This window comes from Notolepis coatsorum, assembly GCF_963971535.1.
Source record: "Notolepis coatsorum genome assembly, contig: SCAFFOLD_1094, whole genome shotgun sequence".
NCBI classification, from domain to species: domain Eukaryota; kingdom Metazoa; phylum Chordata; class Actinopteri; order Aulopiformes; family Paralepididae; genus Notolepis; species Notolepis coatsorum.
The window spans coordinates 1-23,093 of NW_028170181.1; the positions used below are offsets into that span (position 1 = coordinate 1).

The 23,093-nt window shown below is 45.3% G+C and overlaps 1 protein-coding gene across 1 annotated transcript in view; it reads left to right on the plus strand.

Annotated features, from left to right (window-relative positions):
- Nucleotides 1–898: 898 nt before the first annotated feature.
- The window catches only part of LOC311248574 (ATP-binding cassette sub-family D member 2-like), a gene marked incomplete at both ends in the record, with an annotated part of 31,939 nt that continues 9,744 nt past the window's right edge, over nt 899–23,093 (plus strand). The window contains 3 exons of the mRNA XM_084339436.1: nt 899–993; nt 10,232–10,377; nt 19,370–19,515. Of these exons, the coding sequence (XP_084195562.1) occupies nt 899–993; nt 10,232–10,377; nt 19,370–19,515 (387 nt within the window). The remainder of the gene's footprint in view (nt 994–10,231; nt 10,378–19,369; nt 19,516–23,093) is intronic.

Below are 23,093 nucleotides of genomic sequence, written 5' to 3' on the forward strand. Positions count from 1 at the left end.
GGTCCCGGACATAATTTGGCACAACTTATGGATCGAGTGTGCCAGATGTGTTTCGAAGTGGTCGGATGAAGCGATTTACTCGGCTCCGTCTAAATATAGCACCCGGAGACATTTGAGTGTAACACAGGGCGAGATATAAGGTTTCAAAGGGTGGGCGACACTGCCATCTGGCAGGATGTGGCCGGTATTACACTTTGGCGATCTCAAAATCCTTTCCTATGCCAACACTGAGGTCAGTGGATGAATAATGAATAAAAATATCTAACAAAAGAAAAAACTACCAAACCCCGAATTAAAACCTAATTTGTAGGGATGTCCGATATTATCGGCCTACCGATATTATCGGCCGATATCGGCATTAAAATGTGATATCGGAAAATATCGGTATCGGTTTTCCAAAAAAAAAAAAAAAAAAAAAATATATATATATTTCTTTACATTTCTATAACCTTTATTTACCCAGGCAAGCAAGTAAGAACAAATTCTGATTTTATTTATTGTCAAAAGTATGCATAATGTTATGTTAATTCCACAACAAGAGATATGTAATGTTAATTACCTGAAATTATTCCATTTTTTGGCGGGGGAAACCCTGCATATATCGGTGTCGGTTGATATCGGTTGATATCGGTATCGGAAATTAAGAGTTGGACAATATCGATATATCGGTATCGGTAAAAAAGCCAATATCGAGCATCCCTACTAATTTGGGTGTAAGAGCTCACACAACCATGTTATGGCCTCATAAAGTTAGATAGATACAAATAATCTAATCTGATCTGATTTTCAGCCCGCCAGCCCTGAGACACTAACCTGTCATGTATTACAGGATATTTGTCGATGTATGTTATTGAATATTGACAGAATCCTAACTCTCTCTCTCTCTCTCTCTCTCTAGGTAAAGTGATAGATGTGGACCAGGGCATTGTGTGTGAACGTGTCCCAATCATCACTCCCAATGGAGATGTCGTGGTGTCCAGTCTGAACTTCAAGGTGAGACTACTCTTATCAATCAATCATTGGCTGATATCATTCCCTGTGTCCTGGCGGGCCTTTCAGCCATTGTGTGTAGAGTGATGTGTGCCTGGTGCCAGTGTATGGCAGCCATTGAGCCTGCGTAGCCCAAGGTTGGGTGCTACCAGTGGTGGTGAAGGAGGCAATTACCTCCCTACTTTGTGGAGAGTGAGTCTAGAGTCTAATGATCATTCATTCATTCTCTGCTCTACTATACTCTACTCTACTCTGCTATACTATATTCTACTATACTCTACTGTACTTTACTGCAGTGGTTCCCAAAGTCGGGGTCGCGACCCAAAGGTGGGCCGCGAGCAGCCACGGGAGGGCCGTGAGATGATAAAAAAAAAAAAAAAATCTTAATTTTTTTTTTTCAGGCCACTGAACTTAGAAGCAGGCCAGGACAGTGTTTCTAGTTGTATTCTAAAATTATATTCTATTGTATTCTAAAATGTGACTATATGGTTTTATATTAACTTAATAAATAAACAAAAACTAAAAATCTTATTATTTCAACGAACATTTCAAACTAAATAACATTATGCACATAAAACGCTGAAAACAACCGAAGCAACAATAGTATTTTAATGAGGCTATTATTATTATCATTAGTTTCAAGTTTCTTTAATAGTTGTCATACAGAAGTACAGAATACTTTTGTACAAAATGCTTCTTACTGTTGCGCTCCAGAGACTGTGCAAGACAAGATAAGTATGAAATAAAAACATAGTAAAATTAGAAGTAAAAAAAGAGGTCACAGTGTTCAGTTTAGACATATGTACAATGTTCGATGCAGAATAGACGTAGTTACCATACAATATACAATACTGTGCAGTGTACTAATATACAATACTATATAGTGCAAGGCAGAAATGGAGAAATGGGACGAGGTGCAATTTAGGTACAATTCACAGTAGGTGTACGAGTTGTAGTGCAAATCCTTTATCAATAAATATAAAGTGTAAGTGTGTTTGTGTGATCTAAAGTGTGGAGAGTGGGTGCTGCAGTGTGTTGTTTGTTTGAGTGAGTGAGTGTGTGCGTGTGGGTGTGTGTGCTGTGTGCATTTGATGGTTGTTGCATAGTGATTATTGTTCGTTTAGCGATTATTGTTCGTTTAGCAGCCTGATGGCCTGGGGATAGAAGCTTCTTCTGAGTCTTTCTGTGCTCGCCTTAAGACTCCGGTATCGCTTGCCTGACCGCAGCAGTTCAAAGAGGCAGTTGTTCGGGTGGCTCGAGTCCTTAATAATTCTCTTAGCCTTCCCCTTGCACCGCTTGATGTAAATGTTCTGGAGGGTGGGAAGCCCCCCTCCAATTGTGCGTTCGGCTGAACGTGTCACTCTTTGTAGTCTGCTACGGTCTTGTGCAGTGCTATTCCCAAACCAGGAGGTGATGTTGCCGGTCAGGATGCTCTCTATTGTACATCAGTAGAAGTTCCTAAGGATCTTCTGACTGACTTGGAACTTCCTTAGGCGCCTGAGGAAGTAGAGGCGTTGTCGTGCCTTCTTCACAACACTGTCAATGTGTGTGGTCCATGTCAAGTCCTCGGATATGTGGGCTCCGAGGTACTTGAAACTGTTCACTCTCTCAACCGGTGCCCCGTCGATGCTGAGGGGGCTGTAGTCCTTGACCCCCGACCTCCTGAAGTCCACAATCATCTCTTTTGTTTTGCTGACGTTCAGGGAGAGGCAGTTCTCCTGACACCACTGTGACAGGTTCTCTACCTCTTCCAGGTAGGCCCTTTCGTCGTTGGCAGAGATCAGGCCCACCACTACTGTGTCATCAGCAAATTTGATGATGGTGTTGTTGTTCCGCTGTGCTACGCAGTCATGTGTGTACAGGGAGTAGAGGAGGGGGCTCAGAACACAGCCCTGGGGGGCCCCTATGTTGAGCGTGATGGATGAGGAGGTGCAGTTGCCGGCTCTTACCACCTGGGGTCTGCCCGTCAGGAAGTCCAAGACCCACTGGCACAGGTCATAGTTCAAGCCCAGGTCCCTGAGCTTGGCTATGAGTTTGGAGGGGACTATGGTATTGAATGCTGAGCTGTAGTCGATGAACAGCATTCTCACATAGTTCCCCTGCCTCTTGTCCAGATGTGATGCTGCTGTGTGCAGCACATGGGCTATGGCGTCCTCCGTGGACCTGTTGGTGCGATATGCAAATTGCAGAGGGTCCAGGTTGATGGGGAGGGAGGAACAGATGTAGCCCTTCACTAGCTTCTCAAAGCACTTCATGGCTATGGAGGTGAGGGCTACAGGGCGGTAGTCGTTGAGGCAAGCGGGCGTAGATTTTTTGGGTACAGGGATGATGGTGGACTTCTTCAGACAGGTGGGGATGACAGCCTGTTCCAAGGACAGGTTGAAGATGTCAGTGAATACCGGGGCCAGTTGGTCGGCACAGACTTTTAGGACGCGGCCGGGGATGCCGTCCGGTCCTGCTGCCTTCCTGATATTCACTTTTTTAAAGATCCGTCTCACCTCATGCTCTGTTACCCTGAACACTGAGTCTCCATCAGCAGACCCCCCCCCCCCCCCCATTGCCGTGGTTTGTAGGCTGGTGTTGTTATTCACAGCCTCAAACCTCGCATAGAAGGAATTGAGATCATTTGCTAAGGAGATGTCACTGTTCAGTTTGAGGGGGGTTCCTTTGTAGTCTGTCATTGTTCTGAGGCCCTGCCACATGCCTCTAGAGTCAGCCTGTTCAAACTGAAGTTCAACTTTATCCCTGTAACGCCGTTTTGCCTCTATTACTGCTCTCCTGACGTTGTATCTTGCCATCTTGTGTTCTTCCATGTTGCCTGTCACCAGCCCGGTGTTGTATGCTGATGTGCGCACTTTCAGAGCCTCACGGACGGATTTGTCTACCCAGGGCTTTTGATTTGGGTAGATTTTAATTTTGGTGGAGGGGATTGTTTCTTCTACCTGAGTACAGACATAGTCAATCACCGTTTCGGTGTATTCGTTAATATTGGCTGTGTTATCACGGAATACACTCCAGTCTGTACTTCCCAGTACAGCTTGGAGTGACTCCTCTGACGTCACGGCCCAACGCTTAACCTCTCGCGAGACCACCGGCGTTCGCTTGAGACTTTGTTTGTACTTTGGCAAAAGAAATATTGCAGCGTGATCGCTTTTACCGAATGGACTAAGAGCCTGTGACTTGTACCCATTCTTAAATTGCGAGTATACATGGTCTAATATGTTCTCGCCTCTGGTGGGACAGGTCACATGCTGATAGAAATTCGGCAGCACCTTTTTAAGACGCGCGCTGTTAAAATCACCCAGAACCAAAATGGCGGCGTCAACATTAGCTGCCTGGAGTTTGTTTACCTCGTCGTGAAGTTTTGAAAGTGCGACCCCAGTGTTCGCGTGTGGTGGAATGTACACTCCGATGAGGATGATGGACGTTAACTCTCTTGGGAGGAAGAAGGGTCGACATTTTATCGTGATAAACTCCAGGTCTGGGGAGCAGTGGTTAGACAGTTCCTTTGTGTTGCCTAAATCGCACCACTCCTTGTTTATCATGAAGGCAATGCCGCCTCCTCTCGTCTTTAGTGACTCTTCTGCCGTCCGGTCCTTGCGGAGAACGAAGAAGTGGTCTGCCGGTTCTATTGCGTGATTCGGGACATCTGGACTCAGCCAAGTTTCTGTGAAACAGAGGACGTTACAATCCCGAATGTCCCTCTGGAATTGGATCCGTGCTCTGATGTCATCCAGTTTATTTCCTATCGATTGCACATTGGCCAACAATATGCTGGGCAATGTGGTTCTGTGTCGTTTGGACCTCAGTCTGTTTCGGACCCCCGCTCTCTTTCCACATCTTCGCGGCGGTTTCTCCTCCTGGTCTTGGCCATGATAACAAAGGATCTCGGCGGGCCATTTCTGCTGTTCAGCGATCCGATCCAGAGAGCAATCCAAACGGTAAGTTTTCCTTAATCCAATGTCAATGATTGACTGACGGTCATACACATATAATGCACCAACAGTTGGTGCAAATAAAACTCCTAATACTATAAAAATTAACAAAAGAAAGCACAGTCTCGACGGAGCGATCAGAAAGGCAGCCATCAGAGCAGCGCCAGTTGAGCATTATTATTTTGCAACAAGTTAGCCCTCTCATAAATAGCACATATAAATGAATAACTAACTTGAACTAACTTAATAGGATTGAAGTGATATTTGGCTTAAAAAATCGGTCGCCTGGCAAAAAAATAAATAAAAAAAGCCTGACGATGTGCATTGGGCCGCGGCTCTCTGACGCCTTATTTTCTGGGTCCCGGCCTGAAAAGTTTGGGAACCCCTGCTCTACTCTACTCTGCTATACTATATCCTACTCTACTCTACTCTACCCTATTCTACTATACTCTACTGTACTTTACTGTACCGTACTCTTTTTTTAAATGTATTTATTATTATATTTTTTTTCTCCGGACAGTCCGGCAGAGAGAGAGAGAGGAAGTACGGGAGATAGAGGGGGGAAGACATTCGGTTCAAAGGTCGCCGGGTCCGGGAGTCGAACCCGGGACGCCCGCGTGGCACCGCAGCGCTGTACAACAGTGCGCCACCCTGGTGCCCACTTTACTGTCCTCTACTCTGCTCTACTCCAGTCTAGCATAGTCTCTCACAGTCCACACACATATCTCTGTGATCTCTGTACATGTAGTGCGTGGATATTAAAACAGATCTGTAACATCTGCCAACACAGTGAGTGCAGTGTTTTGAAGACAACAGAGAGAGCCTTTGGTAAACAACCTACACGGAACAACACACTCCCCCCGTTGACCCGTTCGTTCACGTAGAGCCTCTCTGACCACTTAGCTGTATTGAGTAAATGGTTGGCATGGCTGTGTGCTATGTTTCGATTTTACAACAGTTATGAAGTAGGGATGCTCGATATTGGCTTTTTTACCGATACGATATACCGATATTGTCCAACTCTTAATTTCCGATACCGATATCAACCGATATCACATTTTTATGCCGATATCGGCCGATAATATCGGTAGGCCGATAATATCGGACATCATTTCTATAGAAATGTAAAAAAATATAATAATAATAATAATAATAATAATAATAATAATAATAATAATAATAATAATAATAATAATAATAATAATAATAATAATAATAATAATAATAATAATAATAATAATAATTTTAAAACCGATACCGATATTTTCCGATATCACATTTTAATGCCGATATCGGCCGATAATATCGGACATCCCTAATATGAAGGTATGACTTTTGATTGTGACCAACCGGCAGTCGCCCTCTTGTGTGAATGAATGAATGAATGAATGAATGAAATTCATATAGATTGTATTGTATTGTGGTTTAAATTGTGTTATAATACCATCGTGGTTTTATTTGAGTGGTACTACCGTGATTAATTTACACGTGGTAAAACTGAAACGACCATCAGTCTACCATGATACCTTTTTGTACCACGGGCATATTTTGGAGTACAACTCTTGGAAATGTACTCGGAATCTTGCAGCACCATAGGACCATTAGCTGTGTGGTGTATGCTAGTGTGGGACCATTAGCTGTGTGGTGTATGCTAGTGTGGGACCATTAGCTGTGTGGTGTATGCTAGTGTGGGACCATTAGCTGTGTGGTGTATGCTAGTGTGGGACCATTAGCTGTGTGGTGTATGCTAGTGTGGGACCATTAGCTGTGTGGTGTATGCTAGTGTGGGACCATTAGCTGTGTGGTGTATGCTGCTAGTGTGGGACCATTAGCTGTGTGGTGTATGCTAGTGGTGGGACCATTAGCTGTGTGGTGTATGCTAGTGGTGGGACCATTAGCTGTGTGGTGTATGCTGCTAGTGTGGGACCATTAGCTGTGTGGTGTATGCTAGTGGTGGGACCATTAGCTGTGTGGTGTATGCTGCTAGTGTGGGACCATTAGCTGTGTGGTGTATGCTAGTGTGGGACCATTAGCTGTGTGGTGTATGCTGCTAGTGGTGGGACCATTAGCTGTGTGGTGTATGCTAGTGTGGGACCATTAGCTGTGTGGTGTATGCTAGTGTGGGACCATTAGCTGTGTGGTGTATGCTGCTAGTGTGGGACCATTAGCTGTGTGGTGTATGCTGCTAGTGTGGGACCATTAGCTGTGTGGTGTATGCTAGTGTGGGACCATTAGCTGTGTGGTGTATGCTAGTGTGGGACCATTAGCTGTGTGGTGTATGCTAGTGTGGGACCATTAGCTGTGTGGTGTATGCTAGTGTGGGACCATTAGCTGTGTGGTGTATGCTAGTGTGGGACCATTAGCTGTGTGGTGTATGCTAGTGTGGGACCATTAGCTGTGTGGTGTATGCTAGTGTGGGACCATTAGCTGTGTGGTGTATGCTAGTGTGGGACCATTAGCTGTGTGGTGTATGCTAGTGTGGGACCATTAGCTGTGTGGTGTATGCTAGTGTGGGACCATTAGCTGTGTGGTGTATGCTAGTGTGGGACCATTAGCTGTGTGGTGTATGCTAGTGTGGCACCATTAGCTGTGTGGTGTATGCTAGTGTGGGACCATTAGCTGTGTGGTGTATGCTAGTGTGGGACCATTAGCTGTGTGGTGTATGCTAGTGTGGGACCATTAGCTGTGTGGTGTATGCTAGTGTGGGACCATTAGCTGTGTGGTGTATGCTAGTGTGGGACCATTAGCTGTGTGGTGTATGCTAGTGTGGGACCATTAGCTGTGTGGTGTATGCTAGTGTGGGACCATTAGCTGTGTGGTGTATGCTAGTGTGGGACCATTAGCTGTGTGGTGTATGCTAGTGTGGGACCATTAGCTGTGTGGTGTATGCTGCTAGTGTGGGACCATTAGCTGTGTGGTGTATGCTAGTGGTGGGACCATTAGCTGTGTGGTGTATGCTAGTGGTGGGACCATTAGCTGTGTGGTGTATGCTAGTGTGGGACCATTAGCTGTGTGGTGTATGCTAGTGTGGGACCATTAGCTGTGTGGTGTATGCTGCTAGTGTGGGACCATTAGCTGTGTGGTGTATGCTAGTGTGGGACCATTAGCTGTGTGGTGTATGCTAGTGTGGGACCATTAGCTGTGTGGTGTATGCTAGTGTGGGACCATTAGCTGTGTGGTGTATGCTAGTGTGGGACCATTAGCTGTGTGGTGTATGCTGCTAGTGTGGGACCATTAGCTGTGTGGTGTATGCTAGTGTGGGACCATTAGCTGTGTGGTGTATGCTAGTGTGGGACCATTAGCTGTGTGGTGTATGCTGCTAGTGTGGGACCATTAGCTGTGTGGTGTATGCTAGTGGTGGGACCATTAGCTGTGTGGTGTATGCTAGTGTGGGACCATTAGCTGTGTGGTGTATGCTAGTGTGGGACCATTAGCTGTGTGGTGTATGCTGCTAGTGTGGGACCATTAGCTGTGTGGTGTATGCTAGTGTGGGACCATTAGCTGTGTGGTGTATGCTAGTGTGGGACCATTAGCTGTGTGGTGTATGCTAGTGTGGGACCATTAGCTGTGTGGTGTATGCTAGTGTGGGACCATTAGCTGTGTGGTGTATGCTGCTAGTGTGGGACCATTAGCTGTGTGGTGTATGCTAGTGTGGGACCATTAGCTGTGTGGTGTATGCTAGTGTGGGACCATTAGCTGTGTGGTGTATGCTAGTGTGGGACCATTAGCTGTGTGGTGTATGCTAGTGTGGGACCATTAGCTGTGTGGTGTATGCTAGTGTGGGACCATTAGCTGTGTGGTGTATGCTAGTGTGGGACCATTAGCTGTGTGGTGTATGCTGCTAGTGTGGGACCATTAGCTGTGTGGTGTATGCTAGTGTGGGACCATTAGCTGTGTGGTGTATGCTAGTGTGGGACCATTAGCTGTGTGGTGTATGCTAGTGTGGGACCATTAGCTGTGTGGTGTATGCTAGTGTGGGACCATTAGCTGTGTGGTGTATGCTGCTAGTGTGGGACCATTAGCTGTGTGGTGTATGCTAGTGTGGGACCATTAGCTGTGTGGTGTATGCTAGTGTGGGACCATTAGCTGTGTGGTGTATGCTAGTGTGGGACCATTAGCTGTGTGGTGGGGGTGGGAATCGCCAGAGATCTCGCGATACGATACTATCGCAATACTTGAGCCACGATAATACGTTAGTATCGCGATACTCGATGTATCGCGAATATTGCGATCTAATATATATATATATATATTTTATCAATATTTCTTTTTTTTTTACTGCAAAGTAAAACTGTCAACATGTTTTATCTAATAAAATAAAGTTCGGTCTGTTCATCTCACTTCAATCATTTTTATTGCAGAACGTGGTATTTTCTCAAGCAGACAGATGTCAACACTGTAATCTGTGTTGCGTCATGTACCTGACAAACTGAACTGTTTGTATTACAATCATATTCCAACTTAACTGAATGCACACGTGTGTGTGTGTGTGTGTGTGTGTGTGTGTGTGTGTGTGTGTGTGTGTGTGTCTGTGTGGACTACTGTACTATTACAGGTATTCAAATGAACAATGCAACTTCCTTATACAATAATTGAATAATTAAATATCGATACTTGGCGACGTCCCTGTATCGATACGGTATCGCCACGCAAAGTATTGCGATACTACTACGTATCGATTTCCCCCCCCCCACCCCTACGTGTGTGGTGGTGTATGTTGATGTCTCCAGGACTGTCCTCTGTGGGCTCATTAGCTGTGTGCCGTGTAATTAGCGTGTTCAGAACCTGTCCTCTGTGGGACCATTAGCTGTGTGGTGTAATTAGCGTGTTCAGAACCTGTCCTCTGTGGGACCATTAGCTGTGCCGTGTAATTAGCGTGTTCAGAACCTGTCCTCTGTGGGCTCATTAGCTGTGCCGTGTAATTAGCGTGTTCAGAACCTGTCCTCTGTGGGACCATTAGCTGGGTGGTGTAATTAGCGTGTTCAGAACTAACCGTGTGGTGTGCACCTGTAGGTGAGTCCAGGGTTCGCACCAGGTCATTGAAGTGCTTAAAGTGCTTGATTAATTTTTTTTTACAAAAGAAAGTCAAGGCCTGGAATTCCTTGAAAACAGCTCATTTTCTAACAACAAAGGTGCTTAAAAAGTCCTTGAAATTCAAACCAATGTTCTGAATCAAGAAATCGTATTTTCTTTGTTCTGTTTTAATACAAATGTGACGAGTCGCTGTGTCTCGTGCGCTCTCTAACTGCTTCTCCTCACTCCTGAGCCGGTGTTACATCATCATCTCTACACGGTGTTTGTTGCAGGTGGAGGAAGGGATGCACCTGCTGATCACGGGGCCCAACGGCTGCGGCAAGAGCTCCCTGTTCAGGATCCTGAGTGGGCTGTGGCCGGTGTACGGTGGTCTGCTGCACAAACCCTCCCCTAAACACATGTTCTACATCCCTCAGAGGTACACACACACACACACACACACACACACACACACACACACACACACACACACACACACACACACACACACATGTTCTACATCCCTCAGAGGTACACACAGAGGTACACACACACGCACACACACACACACACACACACACACACACACACACACACACACACACACACACACACACACACACACACACACACATGTTCTACATCCCTCAGAGGTACACACACACACACACACACATGTTCTACATCCCTCAGAGGTACACACAGAGGCACACACACACACACACACACACACACACACACACACACACACACACACACACACACACACATGTTCTACGTCCCTCAGAGGTACACACACACACATGTTCTGTGAACTTGAACTGTTTTCCTGAAACCCCTTCAGTTATGTAACTTGGGTCCCATTGCTGTGCATGATGCCAGTCTGTCTGTCACACACATCCCAACACCCCCCCAGCATGATGCCAGTCTGTCTGTCACACACACCCCAACACCCCCCCAGCATGATGCCAGTCTGTCTGTCACACACACCCCAACACCCCCCCAGCATGATGCCAGTCTGTCACACACACCCCAACACCCCCCCAGCATGATGCCAGTCTGTCACACACACCCCAACACCCCCCCAGCATGATGCCAGTCTGTCTGTCACACACACCCCAACACCCCCCGCAGCATGATGCCAGTCTGTCACACACATCCCAACACCCCCCCAGCATGATGCCAGTCTGTCACACACACCCCAACACCCCCCGCAGCATGATGCCAGTCTGTCACACACATCCCAACACCCCCCCAGCATGATGCCAGTCTGTCACACACACCCCAACACCCCCCCCAGCATGATGCCAGTCTGTCTGTCACACACACCCCAACACCCCCCCAGCATGATGCCAGTCTGTCTGTCACACACCCCAACACCCCCCCCAGCATGATGCCAGTCTGTCTGTCACACACACCCCAACACCCCCCCCAGCATGATGCCAGTCTGTCTGTCACACACCCCAACACCCCCCCAGCATGATGCCAGTCTGTCACACACACCCCAACACCCCCCCAGCATGATGCCAGTCTGTCACACACACCCCAACACCCCCCCAGCATGATGCCAGTCTGTCACACACACCCCAACACCCCCCCAGCATGATGCCAGTCTGTCACACACACCCCAACACCCCCCCAGCATGATGCCAGTCTGTCACACACACCCCAACACCCCCCCAGCATGATGCCAGTCTGTCACACACACCCCAACACCCCCCCAGCATGATGCCAGTCTGTCACACACACCCCAACACCCCCCCAGCATGATGCCAGTCTGTCACACACACCCCAACACCCCCCCAGCATGATGCCAGTCTGTCACACACACCCCAACACCCCCCCAGCATGATGCCAGTCTGTCACACACACCCCAACACCCCCCGCAGCATGATGCCAGTCTGTCACACACACCCCAACACCCCCCCAGCATGATGCCAGTCTGTCACACACACCCCAACACCCCCCGCAGCATGATGCCAGTCTGTCACACACATCCCAACACCCCCCCAGCATGATGCCAGTCTGTCACACACACCCCAACACCCCCCCAGCCACGACGTGTAACACTGCTCTCTAGAATTCTGTCACGACAGACACTGCAGGTAACCTAACCCAGAGGAACATGACCTTAGTGTGCGTGTGCGTGCGTGTGTGTGTGTGTGTCTGTGCGTGTGTGCGTGTGTGTGTGTGTGTGTGTGTGTGTGTGTCTGTGTGTGTGTGTCTGTGCGTGTGTGTGTGTGTGTGTGTGTGTGTGTGTGTGTGTGTGTGTGTGTGTGTGTGTGTGTGTGTGTGTGTGTGTGTGTGAAGAGAAACCAGAGCCGTGACCACAGTGAAATATTCACCACGGCCTTCATCCAACACCTCGCTCGGTTATCAACTGAAACCCTCTGGATGCTGTTGATCCTGCAGGTCGACTCCAGGCGGTCGCTGTCGCTTCATACTGTCATTCCAAGAAAACCCCACAATCCTCGTCATCACAATGATTTCTTTGCAAAACAATGGAGTTCTATGACTTCTGGATATGACCTATAATCGGGTGTGCATGGTTGGTTTTAGTCTTTTTTTGTAGATTATGTTGAAAAAAATTAATCAATTACACCAGCCTTAATATCCTTTGAGGGGACGTCAGCGTTTGGCCGGTGCATGTGCTTGATTTAAACTGGAACGCACCAACATTATGGGACATGCGCTTACCCTCTTCTCCAGGGTCAGACAAGAAGATAGATACCAATTTCCTCTGCGTTCAGTAGCAAGCTATCCGGCTGCAAGCTAGCCTAGCTTAGCACAAATGAATGGAAGCGGATACGGACCACTAGCCTAGCTTAAAGCTCTGGGAGAGGTGTTTTTTGCCAACAGCTGGGCCATTACCTTAATCCAAACTTTAACCCTTAAACCATAACTGTTAACCGTCTGTAGTGTGGTAGTGAAAGGGTTAACCTTCTGTAGTGTGGTAGTGAAAGTGTTAACCTTCTGTAGTGTGGTAGTGAAAGGGTTAACCTTCTGTAGTGTGGTAGTGAAAGTGTTAACCTTCTGTAGTGTGGTAGTGAAAGGTTAACCTTCTGTAGTGTGGTAGTGAAAGGTTAACCTTCTGTAGTGTGTTAGTGAAAGGGTTAACCTTCTGTAGTGTGGTAGTGAAGGGTTAACCTTCTGTAGTGTGGTAGTGAAAGGGTTAACCTTCTGTAGTGTGGTAGTGAAAGGGTCTGCTGTAGTGTGGTAGTGAAAGGTTAACTTTCTGTAGTGTGGTAGTGACAGGTTAACCTTCTGTAGTGTGGTAGTGAAAGGTTAACCTTCTGTAGTGTGGTAGTGAAAGGGTTAACCATCTGTAGTGTGGTAGTGACAGGTTAACCTTCTGTAGTGTGGTAGTGAAAGGTTAACCTTCTGTAGTGTGGTAGTGACAGGTTAACCTTCTGTAGTGTGGTAGTGAAAGTGTTAACCGTCTGTAGTGTGGTAGTGAAAGGTTAACCTTCTGTAGTGTGGTAGTGAAAGGGTTAACCGTCTGTAGTGTGGTGGTGAAACGTTAACCTTCTGTAGTGTGGTAGTGAAAGGTTAACCTTCTGTAGTGTGGTAGTGAAAGTGTTAACCTTCTGTAGTGTGGTAGTGAAAGGTTAACCTTCTGTAGTGTGGTAGTGAAAGGTTAACCTTCTGTAGTGTGGTAGTGAAAGTGTTAACCTTCTGTAGTGTGGTAGTGAAAGGTTAACCTTCTGTAGTGTGGTAGTGAAAGGGTTAACCTTCTGTAGTGTGGTAGTGAAAGGGTCTGCTGTAGTGTGGTAGTGAAAGGTTAACCTTCTGTAGTGTGGTAGTGAAAGGTTACCCTTCTGTAGTGTGGTAGTGAAAGGTTCACCTTCTGTAGTGTGGTAGTGAAAGGTTCACCTTCTGTAGTGTGGTAGTGAAAGGGTTAACCTTCTGTAGTGTGGTAGTGAAAGGTTAACCTTCTGTAGTGTGGTAGTGACAGGTTAACCCTCTGTAGTGTGGTAGTGACAGGTTAACCTTCTGTAGTGTGGTAGTGAAAGTGTTAACCTTCTGTAGTGTGGTAGTGAAAGGTTCACCTTCTGTAGTGTGGTAGTGAAAGGTTAACCTTCTGTAGTGTGGTAGTGAAACGTTAACCTTCTGTAGTGTGGTAGTGAAAGGTTAACCTTCTGTAGTGTGGTAGTGAAAGGTTAACCTTCTGTAGTGTGGTAGTGAAAGGTTAACCTTCTGTAGTGTGGTAGTGAAAGGTTAACCGTCTGTAGTGTGGTAGTGAAAGGTTAACCTTCTGTAGTGTGGTAGTGAAAGGTTAACCGTCTGTAGTGTGGAAAGTGAAAGGTTAACCTTCTGTAGTGTGGTAGTGAAAGGTTAACCGTCTGTAGTGTGGTAGCGAAAGGTTAACCGTCTGTAGTGTGGTAGTGAAAGGGTTAACCTTCTGTAGTGTGGTAGTGAAAGGTTAACCGTCTGTAGTGTGGTAGTGAAAGGGTTAACCTTCTGTAGTGTGGTAGTGAAAGGTTAACCTTCTGTAGTGTGGTAGTGAAAGGGTTAACCTTCTGTAGTGTGGTAGTGAAAGGTTAACCGTCTGTAGTGTGGTAGCGAAAGGTTAACCGTCTGTAGTGTGGTAGTGAAAGGGTTAACCTTCTGTAGTGTGGTAGTGACAGGTTAACCTTCTGTAGTGTGGTAGTGAAAGGGTTAACCTTCTGTAGTGTGGTAGTGACAGGTTAACCTTCTGTAGTGTGGTAGTCATATATACGCAGTCATAACCTTTTTTGCACGACGCAGACACTTGAGTGTATTTCACGCATGGTCATGATAAAGGGTTGGACATTATATATATATATATATACATACATATACAATTGTCTCCATTTGTGCCGCGGGTTATCGATCAGACCGCGGGATGGATGGCCCTGAATCAGGTTCTAAATGGGTCATGCGAGCCGCCACAGAGCTGCTCCTGGGTGTAAAGTCGGCCTCCTCCCTCCGGCGGCGCTGTGAATATTTGATGTGGGAGACGGGGACGAGACACGGAACCCACCTGCCTGCCTGCTGTAACCAGACCCCCATGTGCATCATATACAATGGAAGGACAATAGACGCCTTTCTTCTCGAGCCTTTGCTTCTTCCTAAGTGTCTAAACGCACCTGCTGTCGAGACGTCCTTAATGGCACTTGATGAAACGAGAGGTCAGCACAAGGAGCGGCGACCAGGAGCAGCGCTTCTCTTCTGCGTTTTTTACTTATTTTTAGTGCTGTCAGGCGATTAAAAAAATGTATCTAATTAATTACAGGATTTGTAATTAATTAATCTAATTAATCGCATTTTAATCGCATAACCATTTTATGCCTGATATTCTATATTCTATAATCATATTTCAAATTGCATGTGTCCGGATGGCAGAATTCAGTACTGTATCTACAAAACCTTCTGTTTAATCATCTTCCATCTATTAATTTGCTTAGATTTTTGAGGTCTGGTCAATTTGAGCATGGTGTTATTCACAGTCAAAGATAAATAAAAAAAAAAGTTATTGATATTCTCATTTGGTTCATTACAATTTACTCAAGTCTAGTAACAGACACAGTATTTCTGACACTGGGAATACATTCCCTAAGGTCCCTAGAATCAGATACCAAGAACATGCAAATGGACCATATAAAAAATAAAAGTCTGTAAATGTGTAATCTACGTTCTTATGGAATGAATAGGCTAAAAAAGAATATATATAAAAAATAAAATTGTAATTAATTTTGAGTTAATTTTCATAACGCGATCATTTGCTGTGTAATTAATTAATCTAATTAACGCGATAAACTGACAGCCCTACTTATTTTATTTAACCTTTATTTAACCAGGCGGGTCAATTAAGAGCAAATTCTTATTTACAACGACGGCCTGGCGAGAGGACAAAAGGGCCTCTCGAAGGCTAACAGGGAAAGGGGACAAAAATGACATAAAATAGAATAGAAAAGAGACAGACGATACATACATGATCACAGAGGTGAGGGAAATAATTAAAACACACGTCAAACAAACAACCCAATAAAATGACACAGTATGTGATACATGACGCAGAACAGACCAAATAAAGTTAAAGGGCTCGGTGGGGCAATTGCAGGTGTGTGTGTGGAAACAACTTAAAAGTAGTGACAGGGGATCAATTTGTCCATTTACAACGTCTTTGGCGTCTCGTTCCGACAGCTGGGAGCAGCGCGTTGGAAGGAGGATTGACCGAAGGAAGTGTTAACACAGGGAACAGTTCTGGTGTTGTAGAGAGTAGATGACCGTTTTAACAGCTGTATCAATTAAGGAGGGGTCAGATCAAGGAGGGCTTTGGGAATGAGTGTTAAGCCAATTAATTTCCCATCGAGAGTGTGATGATGGCCAATTTACAGATGTGTACAAGTCACAGTGGTGTGTTTAAGTCACAGTGAAGTGTTTAAGTCACAGTGAAGTGTTTAAGTCACAGTGAAGTGTTTAAGTCACAGTCAAGTGTTTAAGTCACAGTGAAGTGTTTAAGTCACAGTGGTGTGTTTAAGTCACAGTGGTGTGTTTAAGTCACAGTGAAGTGTTTAAGTCACAGTGAAGTGTTTAAGTCACAGTGGTGTGTTTAAGTCACAGTGAAGTGTTTAAGTCACAGTGAAGTGTTTAAGTCACAGTGGTGTGTTTAAGTCACAGTGAAGTGTTTAAGTCACAGTGAAGTGTTTAAGTCACAGTGGTGTGTTTAAGTCACAGTGAAGTATTTAAGTCACAGTGAAGTGTTTAAGTCACAGTGGTGTGTTTAAGTCACAGTGAAGTGTTTAAGTCACAGTGAAGTGTTTAAGTCACAGTGAAGTGTCACAGTGAAGTGTTTAAGTCACAGTGAAGTGTTTAAGTCACAGTGAAGTGTTTAAGTCACAGTGAAGTGTTTAAGTCACAGTGAAGTGTTTAAGTCACAGTGGTGTGTTTAAGTCACAGTGGTGTGTTTAAGTCACAGTTGTGTGTTTAAGCCACAGTGGTGTGTTTAAGTCACAGTGGTGTGTTTAAGTCACAGTGAAGTGTTTAAGTCACAGTGAAGTGTTTAAGTCACAGTGGTGTGTTTAAGTCACAGTGATGTGTTTAAGTCACAGTGGTGTGTTTAAGTCACAGTGGTGTGTTTAAGTCACAGTGGTGTGTTTAAGTCACAGTGAAGTGTTTAAGTCACAGTGAAGTGTTTAAGTCACAGTGGTGTGTTTAAGTCACAGTGAAGTGTTTAAGTCACAGTGAAGTGTTTAAGTCACAGTGAAGTGTTGAAGTGTTTAAGTCACAGTGAAGTGTTTAAGTCACAGTGAAGTGTTTAAGTCACAGTGAAGTGTTTAAGTCACAGTGAAGTGTTTAAGTCACAGTGAAGTGTTTAAGTCACAGTGAAGTGTTTAAGTCACAGTGGTGTGTTTAAGTCACAGTTGTGTGTTTAAGCCACAGTGGTGTGTTTAAGTCACAGTGAAGTGTTTAGGTCACAGTGGTGTGTTTAAGTCACAGTGAAGTGTTTAAGTCACAGTGGTGTGTTTAAGTCACAGTGAAGTGTTTAAGTCACAGTGATGTGTTTAAGTCACAGTGGTGTGTTTAAGTCACAGTGATGTGTTTAAGTCACAGTGAAGTGTTTAAGTCACAGTGAAGTGTTTAAGCCACAGTGATGTGTTTAAGTCAAGTCACAGTGGTGTGTTTAAGTCACAGTGAAGTGTTTAAGTCACAGTGGTGTGTTTAAGTCACAGTGATGTGTTTAAGTCAAGTCACAGTGGTGTGTTTAAGTCACAGTGAAGTGTTTAAGTCACAGTGGTGTGTTTAAGTCACAGTGAAGTGTTTAAGTCACAGTGAAGTGTTTAAGTCACAGTGGTGTGTTTAAGTCACAGTGATGTGTTTAAGTCACAGTGAAGTGTTTAAGTCACAGTGAAGTGTTTAAGTCACAGTGAAGTGTTTAAGTCACAGTGAAGTGTTTAAGTCACAGTGGTGTGTTTAAGTCACAGTGGTGTGTTTAAGTCACAGTGGTGTGTTTAAGTCACAGTGAAGTGTTTAGGTCACAGTGGTGTGTTTAAGTCACAGTGAAGTGTTTAAGTCACAGTGGTGTGTTTAAGTCACAGTGAAGTGTTTAAGTCACAGTGATGTGTTTAAGTCACAGTGGTGTGTTTAAGTCACAGTGGTGTGTTTAAGTCACAGTGAAGTGTTTAAGTCACAGTGATGTGTTTAAGTCACAGTGGTGTGTTTAAGTCACAGTGAAGTGTTTAAGTCACAGTGAAGTGTTTAAGTCACAGTGGTGTGTTTAAGTCACAGTGATGTGTTTAAGTCACAGTGAAGTGTTTAAGTCACAGTGAAGTGTTTAAGCCACAGTGATGTGTTTAAGTCAAGTCACAGTGGTGTGTTTAAGTCACAGTGGTGTGTTTAAGTCACAGTGAAGTGTTTAAGTCACAGTGAAGTGTTTAAGTCACAGTGGTGTGTTTAAGTCACAGTGATGTGTTTAAGTCACAGTGAAGTGTTTAAGTCACAGTGAAGTGTTTAAGTCACAGTGAAGTGTTTAAGTCACAGTGGTGTGTTTAAGTCACAGTGATGTGTTTAAGTCACAGTGGTGTGTTTAAGTCAAGTCACAGTGAAGTGTTTAAGTCACAGTGGTGTGTTTAAGTCAAGTCACAGTGAAGTGTTTAAGTCACAGTGGTGTGTTTAAGTCACAGTGATGTGTTTAAGTCACAGTGAAGTGTTTAAGTCACAGTGGTGTGTTTAAGTCACAGTGAAGTATTTAAGTCACAGTGAAGTGTTTAAGTGTTTAAGTCACAGTGAAGTGTTTAAGTCACAGTGAAGTGTTTAAGTCACAGTGAAGTGTTTAAGTCACAGTGAAGTGTTTAAGTCACAGTGGTGTGTTTAAGTCACAGTGGTGTGTTTAAGTCACAGTGATGTGTTTAAGTCACAGTGAAGTGTTTAAGTCACAGTGGTGTGTTTAAGTCACAGTGAAGTGTTTAAGTCACAGTGAAGTGTTTAAGTCACAGTGATGTGTTTAAGTCACAGTGGTGTGTTTAAGTCACAGTGAAGTGTTTAAGTCACAGTGATGTGTTTAAGTCACAGTGATGTGTTTAAGTCACAGTGAAGTGTTTAAGTCACAGTGATGTGTTTAAGTCACAGTGAAGTGTTTAAGTGGCGGAGATGATACTCTTTCTCTCCTTAAAGGGGCACTTCACCAAAAAGAACTAAAACAATGCTGATTTCATTTTAATCTCAGACTCACACACACATCCAAAAACTCTAAACATTTGGTTTTGACAGTTATTGGGGGTAAATTAGTTTGTCAATGGTCACCGGTGATGTCATTGGGGGACATTGAACATCACTGGGGGCCATATTGGAAGTCGTATAACTTTTTTTAAAGATACATAATATGTCCCCTTAAAAATTGTGTGTGTCTGTGTGTGTGTGTGTGTGTGCGTGCGTGTGCGTGTGTGTGTGTGTGTGTGGGTGCCCAGGCCCTACATGTCCATTGGCTCCCTGCGGGACCAGGTGATCTACCCGGACTCAGTGGAGGACATGGCTACCAGGAGCCTCAGCGACAAAGACCTGGAAGCCATCTTGGATATAGTCAACCTCAACCACATAGTGACCAGAGAAGGAGGTAAGACTTGTCATCACGAGGTCTGCTTTCTTCTAAGCAACAAGGACACTGTCACCACCTTTGTGTTTCCCACGTCCTACGTTCACGCGACGCGGTATCTAGCGAGGGATATGTAAGCCTTTCAAGCTCCGCCCACTTTAGATGAAGGGCACCAGGTTGTCGGGAGTGCCCTTGAGCAAGTGAGCGAAACATCTGTCCACTAACTGGTAAATGGTGCATTTATATAGTGCTCTTATCCAAAGCGCTTTACAATTGTATGTCATTCTTTTTACATTCGAAGTTTTCGAATGAAGCTTCGAATGTCTGCCGTCATATTTTAACTCATTCAGCGCCAGCTATTATCCCCATCCCTGTAGTCAATGGGCCACGCTTTAAAAGATAGGCATTTTCACTGTGCGTCACGATGTTTGCAGAGCTATATCTATATTCTATATTATAGCTATGGAGACAATATGATGGCTCATTTGACAGTCACTATCTCTCGTCCAACATGTAAAAAATAATAAATGTTTTCATGTATGCGTTCGCGTGTTATCCCGTGGTGAATATTGTATAGTTTCAGAGTGATCCGGGCTAATTCCTGGAAGCTGAGTTATGGAGCGCTGTGTGCATTTTACGAAAGTCGTTTGCGTTGCTCGCCTGGACACGATACTATTTCCAAATCAAAGGTATATAATAGGTATTATGTTTCATCATGAAGGCGTCAAAGGGGCGGCGGGTCGTTTTGTGATGCTCTGATCGTCAGCAACGGCATACGTTTTGAATACTACATACGCTGATCGTTGCGATCGATGTGAAATCATTGTAGGATCAAAGTAGGATTGATGTCATATAGTCCTTACTTTTGCTAGGAGTTATTGCAAAAAGAATATTCCAATTGTCTGATCGTGATTTCCAGTATTGATGTCCATCGGGTCCCTGACGTGAAATGGAACAAACTATGCATGAAGTGTGCTGAACGCGTTCCAAAGTGCTCGGATGAAGCCTTACACTTGCCCGGGTACTATTTCTTCGCCCGGACCAATGTAACACACAGTGTGAAATAAGGTTTCAAAGGGTAGGCAATACTGCCACCTAGCAGGATTCGGCCGGAATTGCAATCTCTGGGTCCCAATGATACACCGAGGTCCGTGAGACTGTATAGAATAAAAAAATCGAAAAAAATTTAAAAGGATCTAAAAACTAGTTAACTCGTTATTGGCGCTCAGCGGTTGGCGGGCAATAACGAGTAAACTTGGGATTGGCGCTGATTGAGTTAAGACGTAATCATAAAAGAAAGAAAATTATATATATATTTTTTTTTATATAACTTTTTTTAGAAAGCTATTTGGCTGCACGTTAGCCTAGCTTAGCACAATGAATGGAAGCGGACATGGCCGGTTAGCCTTCGGGGGAGGTGTTAGTTGGACAATGCCTAGGCTGTCCGCTTCCATTCATTGTGCTAAGCTAGGCTAACGTGCAGCCAGGTAGCTTTCTACTGAACACACACAGAGAGGAAACTGGTATCTATCTTCTCGTCTCTCTCTGGAGAAGACGGTAAGCTAATTTCCCAAAATGTTGGCGTGTTCCTTTATAAAGCCGAATTACGACTGGAATATCTATAATTCGCATAATAAGACGCCCCGGACTACGTCTGCTAACCTCAGCCACTGATGTGATGTCGTTTGCTTTGATTTGTACAGAGTCGGTTGAGTCTCCACAGTAATTGGCAGCCGCTCTCCTCTCACGGCCAAACAAGCACAGCTTTTCTTCCCCCCCCCCTAACTGCTTAGTGCCCAAATAAGGTTTAAACGTATGAATGGTTGCATTTTCCCCAGTGTGTTGAGGCCAAGGGTCCACACACACACACACACACACACACACACACACACACACACACACACACACACACACACACGCACGCACACACGCACACACACACACACGCACACACACAAAGATAGATCCACATAATTACGTTACCGAGCTAATCCTGATTTGCTGATACTGAGCTCCATGCAGTTTCAGAGGTTTATGGCCTTAAGGAGTGCTTTTGAGTTTCTAATACCAAAATTAGCTTAATACCGTATATGAAAAATGTCAAGGTAGGCCTCTCTCTCTGCCCTGATGAAGGCAGGTAGGCCGAGGCAGGACGGCTGTGTGTTCATTGTTCAACGGACTAGCTGTTAAATAATGGCTTATTAACTTTTCAATGAGGAGCAGCTGTGGCCTAATGGTTAGAGAAGCGGGTTTGTGACCGGAAGGTCGCTGGTTCGATCACCCGGACCGGCAGGAAAAAATCTGGGCTGGGGAAGTGAATTAATAACTCTCTCCTATCCCCTTAACACCAACCGCTGAAGTGTCCTTGAGCAAGGCACTTAACCCCCAACTGCTCCAGTGGAGTTGCTCAGTGGCCAACGGTGTCAGACTGTGGTCGTACTGGGCGGCTCCCAGGTGTCAGACTGTGGTTGTACTGGGCAGCTCCCAGGTGGCAGACTGTGGTTGTACTGGGCAGCTCCCAGGTGTCAGACTGTGGTCGTACTGGGCAGCTCCCAGGTGTCAGACTGTGGTTGTACTGGGCAGCTCCCAGGTGTCAGACTGTGGTTGTACTGGGCAGCTCCCAGGTGTCAGACTGTGGTTGTACTGGGCAGCTCCCAGGTGGCAGACTGTGGTTGTACTGGGCAGCTCCCAGGTGTCAGACTGTGGTTGTACTGGGCAGCTCCCAGGTGTCAGGCTGTGGTTGTACTGGGCAGCTCCCAGGTGGCAGACTGTGGTTGTACTGGGCAGCTCCCAGGTGTCAGACTGTGGTTGTACTGGGCAGCTCCCAGGTGTCAGACTGTGGTTGTACTGGGCAGCTCCCAGGTGTCAGACTGTGGTTGTACTGGGCAGCTCCCAGGTGTCAGACTGTTGTTGTACTGGGCGGCTCCCAGGTGGCAGACTGTGGTTGTACTGGGCAGCTCCCAGGTGGCAGACTGTGGTTGTACTGGGCAGCTCCCAGGTGGCAGACTGTGGTTGTACTGGGCAGCTCCCAGGTGTCAGACTGTGGTTGTACTGGGCAGCTCCCAGGTGTAAATGGAACTGTGTGAATGTGAAGCAGGGCGTTCCTGAAAAAGAGCATCTGTGCTCAGCCAACCTACCCTGGGTAAATAAAGGTTAATAAATAAATAAATAAAAACAATGAGCTAGCTGTTTAAAGGAACATGGCGCGTTCTATCAGACAAGAAGATAGAAAGCTGTCCGGCTGCAAGTTAGCCTAGCTTAGCACAAATGAACGGAAGCGGATACAGACCTTAGAACTCCAGGAGAGGTGTTTTTGGCCCAACAGCTAGGCTAGCTGGTCCGTACCCGCTCCCATTAATTTGTGCTAAGTTAGACAAGCTTGCAGCCGGATAGGAATTTGGTATCTATCTTCTTAAGCTTCCTTTAAATAGTGGCTTATTATTACTGTAACTTTTCTTTTGAGCTTTATATATATATGATATGAACTAGAGAACTACGGAGTCCAGAGCTGTTCATTAGATAGATAGATCACTATGAATTGAAAATGGGGGACCCCGATGTAAACAAGACAAACGTCTTTCTCTGGTCTGCATCCAATA